The sequence below is a fragment of the Astyanax mexicanus genome, chromosome 8 (assembly GCF_023375975.1).
Source record: "Astyanax mexicanus isolate ESR-SI-001 chromosome 8, AstMex3_surface, whole genome shotgun sequence".
NCBI classification, from domain to species: Eukaryota; Metazoa; Chordata; class Actinopteri; order Characiformes; family Acestrorhamphidae; genus Astyanax; species Astyanax mexicanus.
This window is the reverse complement of record NC_064415.1, coordinates 55,036,439-55,057,353: the sequence shown is the minus strand read 5'-3', so window position 1 is coordinate 55,057,353 and position 20,915 is coordinate 55,036,439. Positions and strand designations below refer to the sequence as shown.

The window sequence follows — 20,915 nt, the reverse complement described above, 5'->3', positions numbered from 1 at the left end:
GCCTACTGCGGCCAATTAAAGTGATAGTGTCCATATTTACAAGGATGACTAATGAAGAGAACACCAAGGCCTAGACAGGGGTCTTTCATGACATTTTAATATACCTAGCATTTAAAACTCTAACTCAAGACAACATCATGTGACCTGAAAGGGTCTTCTAGAAAGAGGAGAGTGAGAAATCAATGCAGGTCAATAAAGTATTTAGTAATCATCATTGCACTGCCCTGTTCTTTACTCGCAGGCCAGCTGTCCCGCTGGTCCTGTAGGGGTGGGTGATATGGCTGTGAAACAATACCATGATATTTCAGGATATTTTTGCAATAATTATATTCTTGGAGATATGACAAAACATTGAATAAAAAAAGAATAATCAGAAAAATACTACACTAAAAATACACTACTGCAACAAAATAAATAGAATTTCTTTTGCCAATATTATTGCATATATGATATGGCACACGCCAAATTGAATTTAGTGGTATATAATATCTGTCATTGTGAAAAATGACAACACAATCACACAAAGCACAAAAAAGTATGCAAAAAGCGAGAAAGGCTTTTATAAGGGACCATATATTAACAAAAGCAAATTTTCATTAAGTCTCACAATACTTTTTTTTTTTTCCTCAAGGTTTTTCCCTCAAGGTTTTTCCCATATTTTTTTCCCAATTTAACTAGGCCAATTGTCCCTTCTCAACATGTGAAGTCAGATTCCGCCTCAAATTGCTGCTGATCGACATCACCCTAGGAGTGATGAGGGTAAAGAGCGTCATCTACCCACCGGCAGCTGATGGCAAGCTGCATAACGGGGATTTAAACCAGTGAACACAGTGGCAGCTCTTATCCAGAAGTTCGGATTGCTTATACAAAAACATTCGTCTACATCTGATTGAGGTTTGCAGCCAGTATGCAGGATTACTTCCGCACAGACTGCAGAGGAAACAATGCTGTGCCATTTCCTCTAGCTGTCAGGAAGCAAATATAGTCCATCTCTTATCCCTGAGGATTAACAGTTTGTTCTGTAACAGAACAGACTGATTCTCAAAAGAGGCACAATTCCAATTCACAGTGGAGCTTCAATAGGCGCCACTTATAGCTAGAACTCAGAAGCCCACTGTGGAGCTAAACACGCTTGGAGGAGAACACTAACAGCTAGTTTTGTTTCTTTAACTTACAGATGGATTAATTGGCCAGCATCGTGCAGCATCAGCAACTATGGAAACCCTAAATAACCCTTGATTGTCTTGGGCAAATGCCCAACAGTGCCATTTTAGCAGATCTAAGTTTTACACCATAACCAATGCTATCAATGGTCTTAGCAGATCATGCCTATCATGGGGCTTGAACCCATGAACCACCATGCCTAACAGTGAAAATCAGTGGAAAAAAATAAAAATAAAAAGATGAATACATACAACATAGAACCACACCAATGTTGCAAGTGGAGCTCAGAGGAAAGACAAAATACAAGTCCTAAAAAGTTTATCCAATAAATAAAACTTTAAACTAGTTTTAAAGATGTTTGAGGTCTACTATTTAAGGCTTGCGTGGTCCCAAAAAACAGAAGGAAAACATCCTGCTGCTCCAACTGAACATGTGCTTTGGAGATGTTTCTCTAACCCAGCTTTCAGAGCTGGTCCACCATGGGAAGGGAGCCATGGGTTTGTAAACACCAGGCCTATGGGTCAGAACACCCCAGCAGGGAGTCCCTCTGCCGAGAGTAAAACCCAGTCTGGTTTGCGTAACCCTCCGAGTGAGACCCGCAACTGGGTCAGTGTGCCTGGCCTAGAGCGCCGGCGAGCCCCCCTGTGGAAACACACACAGCTCCATTACATGCGAGAGAGACGGGGCTGGAGATCCAGGGCTGGACTGCTTTCTCACACAGCTGGAACCTCAGGTTCAAGTCTAAGGTTGCCAATTGCTCTGGGAAACATTCACAGTTATCCGCTCCTGCAAACTCAAGACTGTAAAAACAAGCACTGAGCTGCTGAACTGCTTCACACAGGATGACTCAAGTTTTTGTTCTTGGCCTGGATCTGCTGATTCAGCGTTTGGTCCAAGGTCGTCTTCTAGTGATGATAAGAGACCAACTCAGGGCCAACAAAAACTAAGACCCATGGTTTGTCCTTTTCTTGCAATCAAAAAAAGCTCCTCAATCAAGCATTACATTATTATAAACATTTTCTATACTGTAGACATTTTTTTAATGCACCATTTCTCACTAAACCACTCTGACTGCCATTGATCTTTTTTTTTAACTAACATAAAAAAAAACCCAGATAGTTTTCAATAAGCCATAAATATTGGCCATACCAGTACAACCGTTTAGAATGTCCTGAAGAAGAAAGACCATAAAGACTTCAAACATTTGATTATCACCATATTCAACACACGCTTAAACAAATTAACAGTATCTGAAGGTGTACTGAAGGTGTTGTTCTCTCTGACTCACTGGTCATCTTTTCTTGTTCTGGGATTTCTCACATCCACGTTTTATCTACGTTTATCAACATGAAAACCAAAGAGCTGCCTTAAAGAAGAAATTCGTCACTGGTGTAATAAGTAACATATTTCAAACAGTAGATGTGTCTCTCAAAAAAAAAAAAAAAAAAAAGACCACAAAGACTTGAGATGTGGGACAAGGCTGGTAATTGTTGTGAAATCTGTTCCACAAATCAGTATGGGAATGAGGTCAGATGTGGCCAATAACAGCTAGTGTCATAATTATTACACAATTACGTGATGTGCACTTCCTTGTCCTGATTTAAGCACAATGACAACAAAATATTTTGCACAGCCACTGTGTAACCATTTGGTCCTGCATTGAAAAATAGAACAAATTGGCTTTTGTTTGCAGCAGAACTAGTGAATTACGTAGACAAACTGAAAATGCACTAATATCTCCATGTAAGAAGGAATAAAAATTGGTTTAATTTAAAAAGGTCTAAACTGCTCAAATAATCAGACCATCAGAAAAACACCCTCGCTCGGTACAGATTCTACACCACGTCTTGTTGTCAGAGATCTTCCAGACTTGGCCGGCGGAGTGAGAAACCACTCATCTTCTTGGTGAAATTCTGAGTGCATGATCTCACTGTTCGCCGAGCCAGGACCGTCATAATAACATGCGTAACTTTGCGCCCAACCGTCCAGAAATGAGGGGTTGAGGCTCGCAGCCTCCTCCGCAATCAGGCCTTTGGTGGCTAACGTCACCGCCGCAAGCGCCGCTCGGTCGGCCGAAAGTGTTGCTGCAGCTCCAGCTTTCCAGGTGCTAGCGTGTTCTAAATCTGAAATGATCACCGTTAACTACGCTTAACCAGCACCCCTAAAAAAAGCATAAACAGTCAGGGAAAGCAGATTACTGTTATTTGCAGATAATTACAGCCGACCTGATCCCACGTCTTTGAAGAGGCCTGAGCGCGTCGTGGCCTCGCTGCAGTCTTAAACAGAGGAAAGGAAAACAAACAAAGCAGGGGCAGCATCTGGACGAGCATATGGGTGTGATTGATATTCAAGCTCACATGATGAGTGTGTGTGTTTGTGTGTGTGCAAATGTGAACGAGCGTGTTCAGACATTGGAATAGTTGTTTTATTTGACAGCCGTGACCTTTAATAACAGGTAAAGCTGTAGAGGTCGTTCTCCACAAGCTTCTACTGCTCATAAATCTGAGGGGAAATTACACACAATAAATAGAGCTGCATTCATCATCTACTGTGGTGAAGGGGGAGCATCAGTTCAGCCTTACAACCATTTTTAACACCACAGAACTCTTCTTATTCCCAATATGGAAAATACTGAGCGCAAGCTCATCACTCATATCCCTCATATTCTGTCTGCACTGCACCAAAAAGAACAAGCTCTCTTGTATTCCACCTTATTAGAAACATTACTTACTACCTTTAACAGAAACACCTACCTTGTACCTTCACTCAAAGGCCACTTTATTATAAACACCTGTCACCTGTTTATTTTGTACATTCTTTTACTGTTCACTTTACTAGAAACACCCACATAATACTTTACTCACTGGCCACTTTATTAGAAACCACTTTTGTGTACATCCTGACCAGCCACTTTATTACAAACACCTACCTTGTACTTTTACTTAATGGCCACTTTATTAGAAACACCTGTAAAATCCTTCTTACTGGCCACTTTACTAGAAACACCTACTTCCTTTCATGAGCCACTTTATAAGAAACACCCATCATGTGCTTCCTCTCAACAGCCACTTTATTACAAACATCCGTTATATATGTCTTTAGTGGCCACTTTATTGGAAACACCAGTCATTTACTTCTTACTGGCCACTTCTGCCAATGAACCATTTTATTAGAAGCACCCATCATGTGCTTCCTCTCAACAGCCACATTATTACAAACACCTGTTATATACATCATAGTGTCTACTATATTATTAGAAAGTATATATATATATATAAAAAAAAATAATAATAATAATTTTTGAACTTCTACACATTGGCCAATTTAACATAAACGCCTGCCGTATACCTTTTTTGTACATTCTCTCACTGTCCACTTTATTAGAAACAACTATACTGCATGTTAACTTACTGGCCAGTGTATAACAGTGCTTTTAATGTTTATTATGGTGCTTTTCCACTTAACTTTATTACAAATATATACCTTGTATTTCCAGTAAATAGCCATTTTAAGAGAAACACCTACCTATTACTTTTCCTCAATGTCCCCTTTATAAAAGCCACCAAATTTCTGCTTCAACACATATGTTGATTTTTTTTTATTAAGGACACCCTTCATATACTTTCCATTGGCCTTTTTTTCAGAAACACATACCTTGTATATAGGCCTGTCATGATAAGAATTTTTTGTGGACGATATATCTTCCCAGAAATGATTGTGTTACATGATATTTTGGTCATTTTAAGACTATTAAATGCCACTGACATAATGAATGGCATGAAAAAAAGCAATATACACTTTTTAAAGACAACAAAATTTGAATTAATCATTGAATGACATACGTATTTCTTCAATTACTGGCTAAAATACTGTTTACTGTTATATATGTGAACAAACATACAAAAAAACACAATAGACGATATCATGATTATCAAAATTAACATGAGGTCATGTTCATTTATTGTACGATAAATCAATATTGCAATTATTGTGACAGTCCTACTTGTATAGTCATTCTAGTTATTAGAAACACCTTTAACTTTTTACTAACTGACAAAAGTCAATTAACTGATTTCCCTGTTGACAGTAGGCGTGGGCGATATGGCCCTAAAATAATATCACGATATTTCGTGGTATTTTCCCGATAACGATACTCTTGGCGATATGACGAAATACTGAATTAAAAAAAAATAAATTTCAAGAATACACTACTGCAATAAAATGAATATAAAATTTTCTTATTGCATACGGTATGATATGGCACACCCTTAACTTAGATTTAAAAAATACAAGAAATTAATCAGTAACATTATTTGTAACAAAGTCAATGATCCAGAATTTCATGATAGTAATAATGCACTCCAAATATCTCCATATCTCCTGGATTTTTTTGGTGATATTATCGCATACGATACGATATGGCACACCCCTAGTTGACAGGACCCTGTTGTTGATGAACTCATCATGATATACAGTCTTCCTTCACCCCTGCGTTCACACAGAGCAGCACACAGATGCACAGGCTACACTCAGTAGCAAAACATGTTGTGCTTAGTCATGTTCACACAACACTGCGATCTTTAGTGAAAAATATCATCACGTCACCACAGTGGCGCACTCGTACGGGTCATCAACAACACGCGTGTTTGTACCATAAGCAAAAAAGAAACAGAACAGAAGAGAGAAGAGAAAGCTGAGCTTTAAACCAGCAGGACTGGATCAAAACTCACAGCCCATATTTCTCCCAGCATTAAACACTGCACTGTTTAATGTTATGAAAGAAGTGTAAGTGTAAGAGCTAAACTGTCATAAATACAAACACTATAGTACCAGTAAACATGGAAATATGATACTGTTATGCTAATGCACATGATCTGCCTCAGCCTTGCCCTGTTTCACACCTAGAATTAGAGCAATTAGTGAGTACAAATACTGTCAGAAAACAAGAGATTAAAAGCTGACGGCAGTACTGAGAGAAGCGTCACAATACTAATTCAGCCTTAAATCACAGCATGTCAAAATGTCCAAAAGTGAGATCATCTGTCTAAAATGAATCAGCCATGTCTGGTCATTCAAACAACCACAACAGCCTTTTACAGTATAGTCCATATAGTATAGTAAAATACTACACGTTTCTATATGTACAAACACAAATTATACACGTTAATAATATAAATATGATGGAAAAAAAATATTTTTGGATTCCATTCTTTCATATGTCTGTGCAATATTGAAAATGCATCTTTCAAACCTATAATAAATCCATCCCCATGCTTCACAGTTCTTCAAATATCTCTAATATATGCTGATTGAGTCCAGTAAGTTCAATTTGTAGTCCCATACTAAAGTTCTTGTTTTAAACTTCATCTGGTTTCTCATGAGGTTTTACACTTTACAAGTGCAATTTTTCTCAAAACCTGACCTCAAATTTGTTGGTGGTGTGTCTAGTTGAAAACAGGCTAATAGTTCAGTATTTCCACCACACACACAAAAAAAAGAGACCAATTAAAAATAATGAGTTTCTTTGATTTTACCAAATTAAAAATGAAAAGAAAAAAAATCATGAGGAAGATGGATGAGCACAAGCCATCAAACCAACAAGCTGAACTGCTTAATTTTTTTGCACCAGGAGTAAAGGCATAAAGTTATCCAAAAGCAGTGTGTAAGACTGGTGGAGGAGAACATGATGCCAAGATGATTGAAAGCTGTGATTAAAAAACAGGGTTATTCCACAAAATATTGATTTTTGTGAACTCATTAAACTTTATGAATATTTGATTATTTGGGGTTTGAAAGCTCTGCATCTTTTGTTGTTATTTCAGCCATTTCTCATTTTCTGCAAATAAATGCTCTAAATATCATTTTTTTGGAATTTGGGAGAAATGTTGTCTGTAGTTTATAGAATAAAACAATGATGTTCATTTTACTCAAACATAAAACTATAAATAGCAAAATCAGAGAAACTGATCCAGACTGATTCACATTGCTATTTTTCTTCCTATTAACAATGTCCAAACATTTGCAATATAAATTAAAAGCATTCGTTTAAAAATCAAGGCACACCAGTTTTTAGTACTGTGATTCAACTTGATGTTTGATTTGCAATATAAATATTTTCCAATATTGTGCAGCCCTAGTCATGCAGTTTGCTGTTATTCACAATGTTATTACAATTATTTCAATGTTTTTCACTTGGTATCAGTATTGATGTACTAATTCTGTAATGTGAAATCTTGACTCTACTAACTCAGATGTTTGGGTGAATAAGGGAGCTTTCTTCAGATGAAAATAAGAATCTTTTTTTCTAGAATAAACAAAATACAAACCAGAAATAAGCAAGTAAGCACCACACAACATAACATTAACAGCACACACAGACAGGATTATGTAATTAACCTAGAGACATGAGAGCACACACCTGAGTGCATTCAGCTGCAGGCTGGGGTGATATAACACCGTCCATGATAACACCAGTGCGATTTCATGCATGAGGATGCATTTAAAAAAAAATATGACTGTATAAATATAAAACTGTCTGATCATGATGTAATCGGTCACTGGTCAGGCAGACTAATTTGACTCAGACTGGATTTAGTAAGTAGTGCCATTATGGATATTTGGAACTCAGGCTCTGTTGCTTCACACCCGGCCTTTTATTTCCGCTCCTATCGAGGGCAAGTCTGTTTTAAAAAGACTACAGATAAGCCTGCTGAGCACAAATTCTATTAAAAAAATAATCAGTTTTGTAATTATGCAAATCATGATTGTATCTATTCACTGGTCCATCGTCAGCTGCGTTCTGTGCAAATTGCAGACAGAGTGCCATGAAAAGATGCCACTTTATTCTAGGCTGCAAAATACGACTATATCCATAATTCATTAATTAGCCTATTGTTATTTAAATTAAGCAATTAATCAGGAAAGAAAAAAAAGAAAAACATTGTCAGTCAATGACTAAATATTTAAAATTAATAACTGAAGATTTCTAGTAAAGATATGCACAGCAAAGCATTTTCCTACACTTTTTAGCCAATATATTTCCATGATTTTTTCATGACGTAATGATTTTTAAAATATCAGTGCAGACATGGACAATAAAACCAAAAATCAACTTAAACTATAATCAAAATTGATGATAGTAGGCCTAAAATGAATTTGATAATAACAAAATGTGTGTGTCAGATCCTGAGAGCTCCATTGTGTAGGGCTAAATTAATGACGTATTTGTAGCTCAAAACAGATTTTCTCCATCAATAAACTGAAACACAAAGATTTGTAGACCTGATTTCCATGAATTTTCCTAAACTTTCTGGTTATCTTTATTTTTCCAAATTGATATTTTCAAATTCCCTGACTTTTCTAGGTTTTTTATGACCATACGAACCCTGATTTGTAATGAAACTTAAAGGACCAATTTGTTATGTCTGCCAGTACAGGTCACACTCCTCTGCCGCTCCTCGCTTATAGAATGCTCTCCCTGACCATCTGAGGGCTTCAGAGTTGAGTAAGAGCTTCAAAAAAGAACTTAAAACCTCTCTCTTTAGAACAGGGGTGTCCAAAGTACGGCCCGCGGGCCATTTGCGGCCAGTTTCCTGTTTTGGAGCGGCCCGCGAGGAATTTTAGGAATAGAATGAAAGTTGGCCCTTAGGTGTCAGAAACGGGCCAAAGAGTCTAAAAGCGGCGAGGATGCGCATTTCTAGCGCAGAAAAACGGGTCGAAAGAGTCTAAAAGTGGAAAGGGTGCGCATTTCTAGCGCAGAAAAACGGGCCAAAGAGTCTAAAAGTGGAAAGGGTGCACATTTCTAGCACAGAAAAACGGGGCGGAAGAGTCTAAAAGCGAAGAGAGTGCGCATTTCTAGCACAGAAAAACAGGCCAAAGAGTCTAAAAGTGGAAAGGGTGCACATTTCTAGCACAGAAAAACGGGCCAAAGAGTCTAAAAGTGGAAAGGGTGCACATTTCTAGCACAGAAAAACGGGGCGGAAGAGTCTAAAAGCGAAGAGAGTGCGCATTTCTAGCACAGAAAAACAGGCCAAAGAGTCTAAAAGTGGAAAGGGTGCACATTTCTAGCGCAGGAAAACGGGCCAAAGAGTCTAAAAGCGGAGAGAGTGCGTATTTCTAGCACAGAAAAACGGGCCAAAGAGTCAGAGTCAGAGTTGAGTAAGAGCTTCAAAAAATAAATTAAAACCTCTCTCTTTAGAACAGGGGTGTCCAAACTACGGCCCGCGGGCCATTTCCTGTTTTGGAGCGGCCCGCAAGGTATTTTAGAAATAGAATGAAAGTTGGCCCGCTGTTAAGCAACAAAAAAAGTTTGGACACCCCTGCTTTAGAAGTACTTTTGATCTTCTTATGGAGTAAAAAGATGTTTTATAGTAGTTTTATCGGGATGCTTCTATAGTGATGCTTTTGCAATGTAGAACTTTGGAATTTGTTTTAAATATAAAGTGCATTACAAATGAAATTATTATTAGTAGTAGTTTTTTATTATTATACCAAACACCAGAATCTCGGACTACAAAAAATCTTCATATATATATCATCCTTCTGTTTATCTGCTCCAACCTTGCCATGGTAGCAGAGTCTGATGATGCTCTAGTCCTGTCAAGACTGGCTGTTAGCATCATAGCTAACATGCTCCAAACCTTCCCAGCCCAGCTAGTGTGCCTGTTAGCATTGTGACTTTAACCCTGCTGAGCCTGGCTGTTAGCATCACAGCTAACATGCTTCAAACTTCCTGAGAGACCAATAAAACCTTCTTGGGGAATTGCTTGCAGGTTTGGACTGAAGGGCAAATCAAACAAAAATACTTAAGAAATATTAAAGTAATCTTCTCTCATATAAACTCAACAAAAAATTACACATTTTGAAGAGTAAAATGCATTTAAACTGACCCTTTTAAATCTCATCAGTACTATTTACATGAACGATAATAACGAATACTTGTTACTGATGGTTAATAAGCCTCTGATGCTGCCAGGATGAGCTGGGAGAAGAAGAGACAGGATGTCCTTGTGCCAACACATCTGCTGAATGCTGCTTAGCAACCATGACAAACCACTACAGGTTTCTATTTAGTCCATTGTTCCTTAGACAGCAGCATCCAGAGCCTCTGTTCCGAACGCAACAAGGCCTTCAAACACGCGTAGCAGGGGAGTGAATCTCTGGATACTGACCTGAGCGTTCACGCTGTGAAGGTACGCCAGCGGATCAATTAAGAGAGCAGCAATGTTATTTTATTCTTTATTCTGTTTATTGTAGATGAGGGCTGATTAGGATTAGGGTATCGCTGCACGATACTGGACAAATTTTACATTGCAAATGTCCTTTTTTCGAATATATATTGCGATATTAAACAATGCAGGGCTCATGGCGTCACCAGCCCCACCCCCACCTGTGCGCTGTCTCGCATCCGGACCAATCAAGAGCTGAGTCAGCGCTGAGCTCAACTCAAAACCCGAGGAAAACAGCAAAACAACAGTAATTGGTCCTTTAATCAGGCATTTAAATGGCTTTTTAAAAGGTAAATAAGAGCGTTTGTTTTTCTGGGATTAAAAGCGTGAATTCAGCTGTAACTGGAAATATCTGCACTGCAAAACTGTGCTGGACTAAGGTGCACAGCCTTCGACAGGTGCGTGTTATTGTAGTTGATGCTGAACAGAGGAATTACTGCAAAAAATTAAAAATAAATAAAAAATCAACACAAAAACAAAAAGAAATCTTCCAAAAACTATACTGCATAGGACCCTAGATAATTGTACCAAAAAATAAACACTGTTATATTTGGAAAAAAGGGTGCAGAATAAAATAAAAAGTACAGCTCTTAAACTGTTAAGCATGGGGGTGAGTGTATCATTTAAAGAAAAAATCTGGTTTCTTTAACTGTTTAAAGGAATTAGCTTGAAGTGCAATCCTCAAGTCCTGTTACTTTACAGTAAAATATGTATTCTTGTCTCGAGACTGGACTCAAGTACAACAGGGCAAAAAAATCTAAATGAAATTGTAAAAGGAAAAAAACTCTACACTGCATAGGACCCTATATAATTGTACCAAACAATAAACATTTACCTTCGATTGATGGAGCCTGGTCCTGGGCGGAGTACAGCATCTCCTTGAAAGCCTAGGAGACAAAAAGGGGGGGATGGGAAGAAGAAGAATGAGACATGATTTCCAGCAGCCCAACAATCAACTGCTCTCACAACACAGCAGCATGTGCCTGGCCTGCTGCCATTTCTGACCAACACCAGGAACAAGACTGGAAAAGATCTGCTGGAGAGCAGAAGAGGAACTGTCCAAATTGGAAGAGGAAATGGCAGATAATAATGGTGCTTCACATTTCCATTCGTGGCTGTGTTTCATTCAGCTGTGTTCTTTCCCGATCTTCACCAAAATAACACCATTAAACCCAGCTAACAGGCACACAGTTAGCAGTGATGCACTGAGCACAGTAATCACTGCACAGCATCCTGCAGAAAAAGGCCACGGTTTACCTACTGTGCACTGTTTTACTCACTGTGAACATCTGAGGCAAGTCAGATCTCAGCATGGAAAGAGACTCCTGAGATGTGATTATATGCCTTATATGAATAAAACTTCAGCAAATTTTGACAACAAGGAATAAACTAGGGTTGCAGGATAATGGAAAAAATGTACCCATCATTTAGTGTGGGAAGTTTCATGGCTAAATTGGAGCAGCCTGCTGGCTAATCTTTATTAACTGCACATTACAGCAGTAAGAGCAGTAAGAGTGTGAAGGTTCAATTAGCAGGGTAAGAGCACAGTTCTGCTCAAAATATTGCAATGCACACAACATTATGGGTGACAAAAGAGGACAAATTGTTGATGCACGTCTTGCTGGAGCATCTGTGACCAAGACAGCAAGTCTTTGTGATGTATCAAGAGCCACGGTATCCAGGGTAATGTCAGCATACCACCAAGAAGAACCAACCACATCCAACAGGATTAACTGTGGACGCTGTAAGAAGAAGCTGTCTGAAAGGGATGTTCGAGTGCTAACCCGGATTGTATCCAAAAAACATAAAACCACGGCTGAACAAATCACGGCAGAATTTAATGTGCACCTCAACTCTCCAGTTTCCACGAGAACAATAAATTATTGTGATCTAAAACCAGGTGTTTCAGTTTCATTGTCCAACCCCTGTATATTAAACAATGCAGGGTCCATGATCTCCACCTGCGCAGTGTCTCGTGTCCGGACCGATCAAGAGTCAGCACCGAGCACTCAAAACGCGAGGAAAATATGCGAGTACAGTAGATTTATTAACTCTCCCCGCTGGCAATTTATCTAGGCTGCCAACACTAATGAAAAAAAGTGACCAGGTCAATGTGTAGTTCATTGGATAGAGAGAGATACACACGCAGTGCCCACCAGATGCATCAACTACCACTTACAGCAGCGATCCACTCCACACAGCAAGTCCATCCATTATTAATGATGTTTTTAATGGCATATAATCTATAAGCATTAGTTACTAATGCAGTCAGTTTATGCAGGTCTTCCACAAGTACTTAAGGCTTTTTTAAGGATAACTTACAACCTATACATGGTTTTAAACTAGGGCTGCTTTAAATATTGTTTCAGCATCATCATCGTAATGAGTGCATGCACTATGGTCACATTGCAGAATGTGCATAATTACCTCTAATTCAAATTTGATCAGAATAGGGCTTTTACTGTTTGCTAAAACAGAACATTTAGTGCTCAAAAGCTAAAGAAGATCTTTAAAACAAGACCACAAAGTCCTGTATTTTATGGACACCTTATTTTAAGGCCCGCTATCAACGAACGTCAATTTTCTGGTCTAATTTCGTACATAAGGTGCACTGAATTATAAGGCACATTTTAAATGACAATAGTAAGCAACAAGGGTGTCGCAAAGTAATCTAGACAGATTTCTCTTCTGAAAACTTTTGTTTATTTGTGCGAGTAAAGAGCTTCCATTTATTTACAGTACGCTTACATTTCCAATCATTTTTAACAGTGTGGTTAGCAGGAGTGCTAGACAGGGTTAGCACTGGTAATCCAGAGGGCTTTCAGCTAGTGGTTCGTCCCATGTAGCTTGTTTTAACACTGTAAATGCAGGCTACAGTCCGATATACTCGGCTCTGAACAGCAAGCTGCTAATGCTAATACTGCTCCAGCCTTGGTGCTGGAGAAACTTCACTAAAACTTCAATCTGACTGGTAAAACTCATAAATCGCACTGGATTTTAAGGCGCCTTAAAATCCAGTGCGCCTTATAGTGCAAAAAATACGGTAATGGTAAAACCATTAAGATTTATTTATTTTTAAGTTTTTATGGCCTTATGTACTGTTGAACTGTAAATATCACTATGTAGATATATACATATGTAAAAAACCCAACGCCCTAAGGTTATCTAACTGAACCTCACGCAGAGAAGACATGCTGACTCGCTGGTCTGGTTATCAGCCCCTGCCTGCACTTCTTGTTTTCCTGCCCCCTTCATGTTTCTTCTGCAGTAGAGCTCCTTGCTGGCCACTAGGTCAAAGGTCATGCAGTGAGAAACTGAGGTTTGAGGGAACAGCAACATATTAGCCTGCTTATCTGAAATCAATACAACCATCAATACCCTGCCTGCTCACAATCCTCATTAGCTCTTACGCTAACAAATATTGATGAGCTGAGGGAGAGGCAGAGACACAGGAACAGAACTAGCTCAGCTAACGCTAATTAAAACAACATCACTGTTGCTCTTACAGAGGCCCAGAACACTCAACATGACATCCCTACGAGAGAGAGAGGTGAGGAAAAATGAGAAACATGAGGGCTAAAAACCACAAACAACAACAAGAAAAACCTCCATTCCCGTATACTTGTTGACCTTCCCTGTCCGAGTAAGTAAGGTGTCACTTTACTGCGTTCCAAAACCACCCAGGAGTAAGAGGGGGGAGAAAAACAAAGTCTAGCAGTGTTCTCAGTGTAAGCCTGGCGTCAGCATATCCCTGAACTCTGCAGACCACAGTATAGGCCTGTAACAACAACTGTCTGAACTGTACTACAGGTAGCAGGGCTTCTGCTGTTAAATTAAACAAAAATCAACATTTTAACACAAATATCTAAGACCATCATCACTTTTAGAAAAGCTAGAATCAAGCCAAGCAATTCCTCAATTCCTGACTACTTAAAGTGATCCATTTATTATCTTATGAATGATTTGATTTTATCACATTAAAAACCTCTGAAATATAATCAAGAGTAAGATGGTTGATCACAAGCCATCAAACCAAGTTGAACTGCTTGAATTTTTGCACCAGGAGTAAAGGCATAAAGTTATCCAAAAGCAGTGTGTAAGACTGGTGGAGGAGAACAGGTCAAGATACACGAAAACTGTGAAAATTTAAAACCAGGGTTATTCCACCAAATATTGATCTCTAAACTTTTAACACTTTATGAATTTGAACTTGAAAGCTCTGCATATTTTCTGTTATTACAGCCATTTCTCATTTTCTGCAAATAAATGCTCTAAATTACTATTTTTATTTGGAATTTGGGAGAAATGTTGTCTGTGGTTTATAGAATAAAACAACAATGTTCATTTTACTCAACATATACCTATAACATATACCTATAAATAGAAAAATCAGAGAAACTGATTCAGAAACTGAAGTGGTCTCTTAATTTCTTTCCCAGAGCTGTATAATGTTTGAGATCATGTGGTGTTAATGTGCTGTTGGTCGCTTTAACAGACACTCTGTACACGGCTCTATTCAGTTTTTCTGGTAAATTTTAATATTAGTGTCAAATGCGATCTACACCAATGTGATCTACATTAATTTGTTGTTAGTTTTCTACGGTCATTGTGTGCACCAGTAAATGTGTCACTAAAAGCAATGCTTATTATTGTGTAGTTCCCAATGATACCAACAGCTGAGCTGTCAAGGCATGGACTCAACAAGTACTCCACAAGATATTTGCCATGACACATGAGCAGTATTTTCACTTCCTCATAAAACAAGCTTCTCTTAGCTTTGTTGAACCCACAAAATCACTAAGCAGTGGTGATAGACGCTTTTAAGCACCTCCCACTCCCACTCCCCAAAATTTTGGACCAAGCGATTCAATTCCCCTTTGTGGATCTATGCTAATGCTAAGGCTAAAGCTCAAAACATCAACCTAGGATGGCAGCCGATTGAATTGAGCCAGGATTGAGACCGAATGCAGAACATTTACCACATATTTTGAGTCAGAACATAAACGTCTAAGTTTGTATTCTCATTAACTGAGTGGGCTACATCCACCCAGACAGTAACCTATCCACTTTACTCAATGAGGGTGATGACTAATCGGTTACCAAGCGTCAGGACAGCAATAATCTCATTATGTGTAGGCCATTAAACCTGAAGGAGCTGGAGTGCACTAAAGCCCTGTGACCGAGCCAGTGCCCACTGTCAATTACGGTAGAACTGCCTCACGGGCGGCCATGTGAAATAATTCAATTATGTCGCCTACCCAGCAGTGCTCTTTGAAGCCCTGTGTCAACATGTTACTGGACGTGGAGATTAGCCTAACGTGAACGGGGTTCACAAAGAAAGCACAAAGGGAACCTGAAATAACAGAGGAGATCAGCTCGTCTTCTCGAATGGGGCTGTGAAATCCAATCAAACCTGTTCGGGAGGAACCGTAAATCTGGATGTCAGCAGAAATGACAGTGATCACTTGGGCTGCTTTTGGTTTCAGCTCAGCAAGTATAACTTAGTCAGCTGGTCCACATCAGCAAAAATCCAGCTTCTGCTAAAGTCAAACATTACTTAAACAGAAGTTCAGCGGTTTGGGAGCAAAGATTAATAATTAGTGGCACAATGTGTATATTTTTTCAGTTTTTTTCTGATATGTAATTTTATTAACAGCTAGTAAGAAATTCGATTCGTTCAATTCTATTCATCAACCTTAAGTGTAAGTAAATGATTAGATATACACATTTAGAGTCATTTAAAATGATTATTCTTAAGTCCTTATTTTACTTCCTTTTCCTAAATTTGGAATTGTTCAAAGTGAGGTAAATGAAAACAAAAGCTCAGAATGCCTCTCTGGGTGTTTTCATACCTGGAATTAGTTTCCACTGTATGAATAAGTTGTGTTTGTTAACTTGAAGTGTTTTCTCCATTTGTTTGGTTTGGTTTCACACAGGCACGAACCTAAATGCACCAAAATAGGCAACAATAAACCACGTGAACACACATGCGGTGTCCTCTGATTGGTCAGAGCTGTCTGGCGCTAAAGCAAAACACTAAATATAAAGCGAGAAGCTTCTGTGTTCTGTGCGTATATCTGTGCAGTGTGAAGCTGGTTTAACACAAAACGCTGCTCTTTCAAACACAGTGTTTTTTTAACATGACGTGCAGCGCAGATGTAGACCTAGTAAATGGAGTCGCACAACTGCGAACAGTGAACGCAGCACAGGCCGCACGTGTAAACAGCATGGAGCAGCAGAAACAGAGTTTGTTCATAGCTGTGATAATTAGCGTTATCTGGCTAAGAAATCAGATTAAACTTCGCCTTATCAGCATTTTAGCTTAAATAAAAGCAGTTTATTTGATAGCTGGGCCGGATCGAGACCGTTATACCGCTCCAGAGTTTGACTTGAGACCGGACCGAGACCAGCTAGTGAAGGTGGTGTGGTTGTTTTGATCCCCACCTGAGTGTGATTACTGTTTTTACACCTGCTCAATTGAAGCGCATTAAGGATACAAACCAGAGTCCAGTTTAACCAAACCAAATTGTGCTGGTGTGAAAAGGCCTTTAAAGCTATGAAAGTTGACATTGGACAATTGGAGACAATTGCATGCATTCATTCCATTCTAAGAACATTAGTTTGCATTACTAGGTGTGTATGAGAATATTAATATCGCATTGCGGTGTTTTGTTTTGCAATACTGTGTGGATTTTCACACAAAAACAAGAACTGAACAGGAATCGGCAAGCCAAATCCGATCAGAACAAAAAATCACAATCAATTAATGAGCCTTGTAATGAAATCACAATGTAAATCTAAATCTATTGTCTGAAAATGTTAGCAAATAGTAATCCTGAGCTGAACTTCAATACTCTAATCTGATTTAAATGTAAATAGTTTCAAGTGTAATCTCTGAGGCAATCATTTAACTATTCAGTGTGATGAATAGCCCTGACAGTCAGCACCTCCTCCTCCTGTGACCTATGCCCCCACCCCCATTTAACCCCCGAGCTGCTCAAGTTCACTGGGGTTTTGGCACCATACTTTTCAGTGACACTTAATCTTTACACTGATGCTTCAGAACAATAAACACTGTCTGCTGTTTTAAATAAACCAACATGTTTATTATGCTTTTATCTTTATGTATCACAGAATATTTCAGTGTTCTACATTGTTACAAACCTAAATAAATATGTCCCAGGAGATATGTAAATTACGTTATATTTAAACAGATGCTATATTTGTAGCATGTTTAGTCTACTGTTCTCCACTATTGTAGTCAATGCAAAGGTTTCTGCTCTTAGCTAGCCAACTGTGGTTAAATATTGATCAATATTGACAATATCAATTCCACCAGATCAATAGAGTTCAGCTGATTAGTCATGTGAGGCAGCATGGTTAGGGATTTCAGGTGGGTCCAATCTGATTGGACAGATGTGAACTTTTCCCCAATTTTCTGGGAAACTGTTTCTTTACATCCAGCCTGTTAAAACCAGTAAATATCTGCAAACCAGTTCAGACAAGTGCCCAGTTAAAACATAAAGAAAAGAGCTCTTGATTTTAGATTGGTGGCATTATTTTTATTTCTTTAAGAGATACTAAATCTGTTTGAATATTTTGGTAAAAGAGAAAGGCCTTAATGAAGGAAGAAACAGGTTATTGATTTTAATGATGTGTTTAGGATATCAGCATTGAGAAAATCATGCATTACCACATAAACAGGCTAATATTGTTTTTCTACTTTGTTGATTCTCATTCAAAAATGAGGGTTCGTCCCTGTGTAAATTCCAAATTCCTGGAAATAAGCTGTTTAGAAGCAGTTATTTTAAAAATGCTGTTTGTTCTTTTTAAAAATGTTGTGGTTCCTCATAACTGAATAAGAAATCACGTCTCCACGTTTGTTTATTTCTAGTCATTTGTATGTTTTTTCAGATTATATGAATGGTCCAGCATTAAACAATGACATGGTTAATTCATATGAGCCATTTAATCAATTATTAGAAAAAGTACTAAGTTGATTACGCACATTTAAGAACATGCACTTTTTAATTTTATTCTACCTAAGTATGATCAAATGATTGATCATACTTCAAACTATTACAGTATTATGTATTTTTAGTACTCAGAGCACTCTGCATTAGTATGAAACCAACTATTTAGCACTAGGGCTGGACAATATATTGTTTTAATGCAATGTGAACATGCCCCATAGTCACATCACAGGATGTGCAGTGACAAATGAATCATACAGGTTATGCTGCAACTACCACACTGTTCTCATTTACCAGGGCATATCTCACAGAGACAGATTACATCTGTTTAATATCATTTATTTCACTCCAATCTTAGACATTAATCTTAATGTATTATTAATATCATGACATGTTTGATAATTGCCCTCTAAAAAAACATCTGGTGGAAATTCCTGTGACTTAATATAGACTACATGTATCACAATGTCATTTTTTTAAACATCATGATTCATTACTTTACACTATGCCTAAAAGTCAAATAAATCAAAGTAAAACATTTACGTGCAATGTTTGCACTTTATCTAGCTGTTGAGGATTGTGCATCTTTTGGAGTTGACTTTTGTATCTGGCATTATCTAAGCTTAGAATATCTTTGCAAGCGTGTCTATTCACACTAGATAGAGATCTTTGCTTTATGGATAACTATGCACTTGTGTAAGTCACTCTGAATAACAATCTGCTAAATGCCACAAAAATGCTAAGGTAAATAGTTATTTTTCTCGCTATAATTATTAGGGAAAGTACTGTACTGTTGGCACTTTCACAGCCAGTCAGTCAGTCAATCTACTGGACATGGATTTAAGACTGGAACTGAGCTAAATTTAAAATGTGGTCCAAAAAGTAACCAAGCTAGCCAGTTAAAGCCTAGTTTATCTAAACCAAGTCTGTTCATTGGCTGGGTCATGGTCTATTCTGATGGACAACAGCTCTTAAATAGTGTTATAGGCAACAAAACATTAAAAATAAAGAAAATACATGATGTCCACTGAAATGGATGCAGGGTCTAAAATAATTAAATGGTGTAAAATGAAAAGTTGCTAAGAACACAATGATATACACATAGTTAGCTAACGTAAGCTGGCTAACCCAACAAAATATAAGAGACCACTTAAAAAATGATGTGGTTCTTTGATTTTACCAAATTGAAAACCTCCGGAACATAATCAAGAGGAAGATAGAAAGATAGATGATCACAAGCCATCAAACCACGCTGAACTGCTTGAATTTTTGCACCAGGAGTGTAAAGCCTAAAGTTATCCCAAAGCAGCGTGTAAGACTGGTGGAGGAGAACATGATGCCAACATGCATGAAAACTGTGATTAAAAACAAGGGTTATTGATTTGGGAACTCTTAAAACTTAAACTTTATGAATATGAGCTTGTTGTTTTCTTTGCATTATTTGAGATCTGAGAGCTCTGTCTCTTTTTTGTTATTTTAGCAAATAAGTTAAATGCTCTAAATGGCAATATTTTTATTTGGAATTTGGGAGGGATGTTTTCAACAGTTTATAGAACAAAACAACAATGTTCATTTTACTCAAACATATAACGTTACCTATAAATAGTAACGTTAAAATCAGATAAACTGATTCAGAAAGTGAAGTGGTCTCTTAATTTTTAACAGAGCTGTATTTTATTAGTTTTACATAGGTACAATGACCAAGACTGACACTTCCACAGCCACCCAGTTAGTCAGTCAGTCAGTCTACTGTACATCGATTTAAGCTTGAAACTGGGCTAAATTTGAAATGCCAGTTTAAAGCCTAGTCTAATCTAAACCAGGCCATGGTCACTGTGTGGTTTAATGCTAGCTAACCTAAGCTAACCTAGTGAGCGTTAACTACAGCGTTGTTACCTCCCGCTGCTGTTAGCATTAGCTCTCACCTCATACTGTATGTACTGTTTCCTCCACTCCGGAGTGATGTGCGCTGACAGATGCTCGGTAAATTTCATCCTGTGCGGTTGTCTGCTGCCCGTTAACGGCTCCTTCTGCGGGGAAAACGAAGGCTAGCGCCGTTCAACGAGATAAAGGGTTAAATAAAAGCCTCAGTGGCTGGAAATCGCTTCTCCCTCCCGGACAGACGTGATGAACGCTACGGCCGCTGCTCTCCGCCAGCACAACCGCGGGGAAACAGACCAACCTCCGGCATATTCCTGAAACGACCCCCCTCGCTTTCCCCTTCATTTATCAGGTGAATTTCCTATCTAACGGGCTGCCCGTCGGCCACAAGCGAAAAGCGCCTCACAAAGCCTCAAACATCGCCTTCTCCTCAGTGTGTTTTCTGGAGCCCAAAGCTCTGGCAGCCGCCATAGTGTTGTCAGGTGGTGACGTCACCGCCCCGTCACGTACATCGGCTGAGAGGAGAGAGGAGGGGGCGAGTGTTTTTCCTACACGATAAAACATGAAGACGTTGAGACGTTACCGTATTTTTATCGACATACGTCGTCGTTTTGCTTCTGAAATCGATGTAAAAATACCATAACGTTGCGAATAAATTAGTAGCGTTACG

At 38.5% G+C, this 20,915-nt stretch overlaps 1 protein-coding gene across 1 annotated transcript in view; it reads right to left on the bottom strand.

The window, feature by feature from the left end:
- The window catches only part of xpr1b (xenotropic and polytropic retrovirus receptor 1b), a 38,392-nt gene extending 17,652 nt beyond the window's left edge, over window positions 1-20,740 (bottom strand). The window contains exons 1-2 of the mRNA XM_007250693.4: window positions 20,290-20,740; window positions 11,227-11,278 (exon numbers count right to left, since the gene is read on the bottom strand). Of these exons, the coding sequence (XP_007250755.3) occupies window positions 11,227-11,278; window positions 20,290-20,358 (121 nt within the window). The 5' untranslated portion in view covers window positions 20,359-20,740. The remainder of the gene's footprint in view (window positions 1-11,226; window positions 11,279-20,289) is intronic.
- Between the last annotated feature and the right edge of the window lie 175 nt (window positions 20,741-20,915).